The sequence below is a fragment of the Dendrobium catenatum genome, unplaced genomic scaffold (assembly GCF_001605985.2).
Source record: "Dendrobium catenatum unplaced genomic scaffold, ASM160598v2 fragScaff_scaffold_659, whole genome shotgun sequence".
Taxonomy (NCBI): domain Eukaryota; kingdom Viridiplantae; phylum Streptophyta; class Magnoliopsida; order Asparagales; family Orchidaceae; genus Dendrobium; species Dendrobium catenatum.
In genome coordinates, this window is record NW_021319121.1 from 1,836,713 (window position 1) to 1,843,987 (window position 7,275).

Consider the following 7,275-nt stretch of genomic DNA (forward strand, 5'->3'; position numbering starts at 1 on the left):
CTTTGTAAATTTTCTTCAAGTTGTAATCTGATCGTCCCGATTTGTGACATAAATCACTTTCTTGTAATTTACAAAAACACTAGTATAACTTTTCAGCTGGGCGTGGCCCCGTGGTTTTTTTCCCTCTTCTGGGTTTTCCATGTAAAAATCATGGTGTTCATTTTCTTTTCTGTTTGTGTGCCGAATATTCGTGCAACGCTCGGACGTGAATTTGCAAACTCTACCGCCGCATATATTCTAGCCCGTAACAAAGTTATATGTTTTTTAAAGTCATTTGTTCTCGTCACTCTATTTTTTAATCTTTATTATAAGGGTTTTTAGGCAATTTAATTGAGCAAACTGAAGAAGCTCGTCTTCCTCTGCACTGAGACCTACAATCAAATGAAACAAGAGAAGCACAAGAGAGGCATAGCAGAGTAGCAGGGAAAGTGAGTTATTGTTCATTTTCCTTAATCTCATTAGGCATTACATATGTTATATATAAAGTGCCAGTTAGTTAGCAACTAACGGCTGTGATAAAAATGCAGAGAATCAAGCGTTGGAGATGAATCAAGTACATGCACATAACAGAGAAGGTGGAGCATGCACTAGAATAAGGTAGCTGACTTATGTATAATTGAAATTCTTTATCAAGTCTCCTTATCAGCCCCCCACAAGCTAATAGTAGATGACTATAGTGTTAGCTTGTCACACAGCTGAATATGCTTTTGAGCACTTAATGCTTTTGTAAAAAGATCAGCAGGCTAATCTTGTGAGCAGATGTGATGAACTTGTATATGATGATCCCGAATACAGTCACGTACGAAGTGAAAATCAATCTCTATATGTTTTGTTCGTGCATGAAAAACGGGGTTATTGGCTAAAGCAAGAGTTGAAACATTATCACAATAAAGATTTGTAGGCTCAATCGAATGTATTTAGAATTCTGAGAGAAGACGTCTTAGCCAACTTATATCACAAGCAACAATGGAGAGAGCTCTATACTCAGCTTCTATGGAGGAATGAGCTACAAACGTTTGTTTTTTTATAGTCCAAGAGATTAGTTTGGAGCTTAGAAAGGCACAATAGCAGTCACCGAATGACGAGTGATGGGATATGTGGCCCAATCTGAGTATGCAAAACCTTGAAGAACAAGATTTGAAGGTGTAATAGGTAGCCTGAGAGAGATAGTGCCTTTGACATACCTTAGTACCCGTTTTAAGAGCTGATAGTGTAAGTGAAGAGGGAGGTGCATATGTTGACAGAGAAAGTTGACTGCATAAGATAGAACAGGGCGGGAAATTGTTAAGCATTGAAGAGCTTTAGTGAGTTGACGATAATGCTCAGGATTATCGTATGGAGTATTATTGGAGGAGATTGCAGCAAATTTAGTTGGAAGTGGAGTAAGTAACAGTTTGCAATTATCCATGGCAGCCCTGTGAAGAAGATCCATTGCATATTTGGATTGAGCCAGATGAAGATCGTGAGATGTATAGCTAACTTGCAACCCCATAAAGTGATGTAGTCTTCCAAGATTGCACGTGGAGAACTTCAAATGCAATGCAGCTAGAAGTCTGTCAATATCAGAAATAGAATTTCCAGTGAGCAAGATATCATCTACATACACTAAGATATATATTTGAACTGAATTGTGTTGAAACAGCAGCAAGGAAGGATCTGCAGTGCTGGACCGAAAGCCATATTGATGCAGGTAGGCTGAGAAAGTGGAGAACCACTGTCTAGGCGCTTGCTTAAGACCATAATTAGCCTTTTTTAAAAGGAAGACATGATTGGGAAATTGAGTATCAATGAAACCGATTTGTTGCTTCATGTAAACCGTCTCTTGAAGTTGTCCATGTAAGAATGCATTGGAGACGTCTAGTTGTAAAATCAACCATTGCTTTGTGACAGGAAATGTTAAAAAAATTCGAATGGAAGAAAATTTGGCTACAGGACTGAAGGTTTCATGATAGTCTAAACCTTGTTCTTGCTTGAACCCTTGCGCAACAAGATGAGCCTTGTAGCGAGCAATGGTACCATTCGAGTTGTATTTAATTTTGTAGAGCCATTTACAACCCAAAATATTAGTTGTTGTGTTTTGAGGGACAAGTATCTAGGTTCCTTGTTTTTGAAGAGCATCAAATTCTTGGTTCATGGCATTATGCCAAACTGCATGCTGAGATGCTTGAGTAAATCCTGATGGATTTGTTGGGATAATAGAATGTTGTAGGTCAAGGATTTGTTTTGGTTTTAGATGATCGATTTGTGCCCTTGTGACCATGGAATGCCGAGGAGGAGGAATTGGTTGGGTTTGAATGTCTAATGTAGTAGAAGGTGGTGAAGATGCAGAGTTTGAGTGAGAGGATGGTAGTTGAACAGGGCTTTGTTGACTGTTTGTAGGAGGGGTTTCAGTTATGGGTGTGGGTTGAGCTTGTTGAATAGTGGAGATAGGAACTAAGGTTGCTGGAGAAAATGTATGAGGTACTTGTTTGAGTGGAGTAGAAACTGTGGAAGTGGTAGATTGAAAAGGAAAAATTGTTTCATGAAAATGGACATGGCGAGATGTATAGACTTTGTAAGTATTGAGATCAAGACATTTATAGCCCTTTGCATTGGGAGCATAACCAAGGAAGATGTACGAGGTAGATCGGGGTGCTAATTTGTGAGAGAGATGTGTTTGTAACCAAGGATAACACATACAACCAAATGAGAATAATTTGGGGATTTATTATATAAGAGAGCATATGGTGAGAGATTTTGCGTATTGGAAGAAGGGATACGATTAATAAGATAGGTGGCTATGAAGAGAGCATCCAACCAAAATTTGGAAGGTAAATATGCATTAAACAATAGGCACGCACAGTGTTAAGCAAGAGTCTATGCTTCCGTTCAGCAACCCCATTTTGTTGAGTGTAGGGGCAAGAAATTTGATGGATGATACCAAAGTTAAGGAGATGGTTTTGAAAAGTTTTGTTGACATATTCTCCTCCACCATCTGTTCTTAGGATTTTTATAGGTTTTTGAATTTTTTTCCACTAGAGCTTTAAATTGAAAAAATTTGGAGCACACTTCAGATTTATGACATAAAGGATAAATCCAAGAATTAAGAATATAATCATTAATAAAAATAACATAATAAAGATAAGCTTGCATTGATGAAATTGGTGAAGGTCCCCAAACATCACTATGGATAAGTTCTAAGCATTGAGATGTAGTAGTAGTAGACAAAGAAAAAGGCAACTTAGCGCATTTTGCTTGAGCACAAGCATTACAATGTGGATTACTAAAACTAGGAATAATAGATAGTATAGACAATAGATGTTGCTAGCATGAAGTAGAGGGGTGCCCAAGCCTCTGATGCCATAAGAACGTGGAAGCATAGGTAGCAGCTAAAGCGGAGATTGAAGGAGTCGAATGGCGAAGGTGCGATTGAAGCTAAATTGGGTAAAGACCATGATGATTGGGTCCTTGGAGAAGAGTCTTGTTGGTCCGGGAGTCCTTAATAGCAAAGTCATGAGCATCAAGTAGCACAAAACACGAGTTATCATTGGTTAGTTTGTGTATGGAAAGTAAATTATGGGAGGGATGGGAAACATGTAAAACATTAGGTAGGTGGAGCTTATGGTAAGGGGTGAGAAGCAAACCTTGACCGGTATTTGCAATTGGTAGATGCTGACCATTGCCTACATGAACCTAAGAAGTACCCGTATAATTCTGGACATTGTTTAATTGAGCTGGGTTGGAAGTTAAGTGCTATGTTGCACCTGAGTCTAAAAACCAGCCAGCTGATTGGGAAGTATGTGTAGTGATATAAGCTTGCGGTGTTGAATTATAGGATGTATCATGAAGGTACCATCAGTGAATTGCTGAATGCCCATACTTCCCACAAATTTGGCAATCAATAGTCGTACGGGGCTGACGACTTCCACGACATGAGGGAGATGCACAACTAGAGGATGATCGAGCAGAACCACATCCAGTAGATGAACGTACAGGGGAAGAGCGACCGCGGTAATTAGAAGAGAAAGAGCCGCGATGCCGAGAGGAGCCGCGAGTAGCTGCAAGCGTGAAACTAGGATCTGTTGTAGAATTGTTAATGTTGTCACGATGTGTTGCAGTCGTGATGTGTAGTTCTTCACTACACAGCAGTGCGTAGAAGTCATCCAAGGAAATCGGTTGAAGCTGGTTGCGAATAATAGCTTTGAAGGAATTATAGGTAAATGTCAGTTCATTAATGGTATAAAGTATAATATCTTCAACGTCAATGGATGACCCTGCAGCAGCAATGGCGTCTACTTTTGCCTTGACGTCTGAGAGATAGGTAAACATTGTTTTGTTACCAAGCTGTAATTGGTGTAATTCATTTTTAAGCTGAAGAAGTCTGGAGCGATTCGTTGATTGGAGTCGAAGTTCCAAAGTCGTCCAGATGTTATGTGTTGAAGAAAGATTTAAAATTAATGGAAAAAGAGACGGTGACACAGTTGAGTAGATGGCGGAAGCAAGATGCTGATCTATGAGCATCCAGGTTTGAAACGAAGGGTTTAAGATAGAGGATCCATCGACATATGTGATCTCTTTAGGCGGTTTGACGACAGCACCAGTGAGATACCCTTCAAAGTTGTTTCCTGCAAACAACTTCAAAAGTTGTGATTTCCATAGAAGATGATTTTCGGTGGTTAACTGAACAGTTACCATGGTTTTGACATTAGCCATGAAGAATTTTAGCTGAGGAGGTATAGTTACTATATGAGAAGCATAAATAGTATCAGAAAGAACTATAACAGGAGAAGAGGTTGACAATGCGGAGGCATCAATTTGCGAGAAAAAAAACTTCAACCTAGCGCTCTGATACCATGAAGAAGCTCATCTTAGGCGACTCTCTCTAAACTTAACTGACATTAGAGCTACTCCAACCTTTTCACGTACATACTCGTTTTGCATTCTGTCTCTAAGTGTAAAGCCACTCATCCACAAGAGCATCCTCATCTCTGCAACACCTAATTTAATTTTATGCTTCTCTTTTAATTGTCAACATTTTATGTCATAAAACATTGCAGGTCTCACCACCATGTTATAAAGTTTTCACTTAAATTTGAGTGGTATTTTTATCACACAATAGACTTTGATGCATTCCTCTACTTCAACCATCCAACTCAAATTCTACTAATAATATTCCTATCTCTTTCATTGACGCTTTGAACAATTGACCCGACATATTATGGTGCAATAGAATTGCAACACATTCTGAGCTTTAATTAAACAAATCGTAAAGCTAAAGTAGATTGTTTAATGCCATAAATAATAAAAGCATGTTAGCTTACTTAATCGTGACGATAGCTTTATTAAAAATGCCACCTTGAGATGCTACTTCACGTAGGGCTGTGAATGTTCCAAAAGTAGTTCCATTCATACGATTTTAAGCTAATTCGGATCAAAATTAAATCAATTTTGATCTGGCTCGTTTCAATTTTTAAGCGCTCTTAGAGCATAAATCTTAGCACTAACTTCACCTTATGACCTCGCTCACATTGCCCCAACCTCATTGATTTCTCATCTTAATAATGTAAAACATCAAAACTTAGCAATTAAACATCAAACTCTATGGCCTAAATAAAGGGATACAAGTTTTGGGTTGACCTTGATGCCATAAAAAACAGTCTTGTTGGGACATTTTTTTAATTTAATTCAAGATCATTCAAATTTTGATTTCAACAAATTTATAATCAAATAGAATGTCTTGATAAGACGAACTCAATGACACCAAAAGTTGTCATATTCAAGTCAGCATGAGCTAAGGTCAAATACTGAAGCGCAATAGAAAACTTTGACATGCTAAATGAATGACCAAAGAAATCCCAAACTTCTCATGCTTATAGTCAAATAATGCGTCACGATAAGAAAAATCCAATGAGCTAAATATTATCTAATTCTGACATCATTGAGACACTTAAATATTACAAAAATAATATATCATTAGTGGATTTGATACATGTCATCTAAAAAAGTATTCTAAATTTTGATTATATTTAAGGCACATGCTACTCTAAAAAAATTTATAAATAAGCCTCTCAACATGAAAGGGGATTAAACATTGGCTTGAGATTAAAAAAGTATAGAGGCATGAAGAATCTTCAAGCTCCAACACAAGCATCACTGTCGGACCATTGCTCAATTTCAATCGCAAAACTACTACGGTACTACCTAATTGGCATCATCAAAGCCACATGATCAGCACCTGAAATTTTTTTCTTTGTACAACGTCTCGACGCTGTGTTCCCGAGCACCTGTGTGTTGTGTTCCTAAGAGCCCCAGTGCTATAAAATTTGTTGGGAGAAACGACAGGGAGCAAAGCGTCGCTGCACTATAGATTAGGCGCCTCAGCATTATGTGATGTCGCAGTGCAACAGGTTTGAGCGTTAGAGCACTGCAGGTTTAATTGATGCAGCATCATGATGACAGAGGCTTGAGCACCGCAACATTCCAAAATGGCGCGACAATGCTTTGAGGCAAACCGAATGGTTTTCCTTCTCATTTTTTCTGAAGGGTGGTGTCTCTTGGTGTTAATTACTTGACTTTCTCTTGTATTTTGTTAGAGAGAACGGTGTAAGAGAGAAGAGAAAAAAAGGGGGGAGAGAGAGAGAATATAGATATGTACTTATTTCTCCCAATTTTCATAGTAGAATTCTTATTGTGGTGTGGCCTTGTGATTTTTTTCCCGATTTTGAGTTTTTCCACATTAAATCCCGATGTCCCTACTACTTTTCTATTTTTCTTGTTTGTTTTGTTGAAGGGTTTACTTCCATCCCCAACATGAACCACAACTCAATCACCAATGTATCCATCTAATTACATCCCTTGACTACGGTCCTCTGATAATCGCATTTCAAACAATTCTCTTACTGGGGTGTCAATATATGGCCCAACCAAAAAAATTCTGAGCTCGAATCAATCTGTTTAGTAAATGAGGTGGGTTTGGTTTTAATTTATTGACTCGATTGCAATATTGGGTCGGGTTTGAGTTAACTCGTAAACCCAAAAATAACCTATTTGACCCTTTTGACTCGCCCTTTGCATTCTCCATCATCTATCCAATTTAACCCGAACACTTGCTCGATCACATCTCGCTCGTGCTTGCACTCATCACTCTTGCTGCTCGTCCTAGCGTTCGCAGCTCACCCTCACCCGCTCATCCTAGCGTTCGCAGTTCACCCTCACCTGCTCGAGCTCACACTCGCCCTCGCTAGCTAACGCTCGCCTGCTCACTCTAGCCCTGGCCTTTGCCCGCTTGCCTACTCC

General features: G+C 38.9%; 1 protein-coding gene across 1 annotated transcript; it reads right to left on the reverse strand.

Moving 5' to 3' along the window:
* Positions 1-1,051: 1,051 nt before the first annotated feature.
* LOC110094785 (uncharacterized mitochondrial protein AtMg00810-like) lies at positions 1,052-1,810 on the reverse strand. The gene has a single exon (XM_020820111.1). The coding sequence runs from the start codon at positions 1,808-1,810 to the stop codon at positions 1,052-1,054; it is 759 nt and encodes a 252-aa protein (XP_020675770.1).
* Positions 1,811-7,275: the final 5,465 nt, after the last annotated feature.

Coding starts and splice junctions, on each gene's coding strand:
- LOC110094785 (XM_020820111.1), bottom strand. CDS start 1,810: ATGAAGCAACAAATCGGTTTCATTGATACTCAATTTCCCAATCATGTC.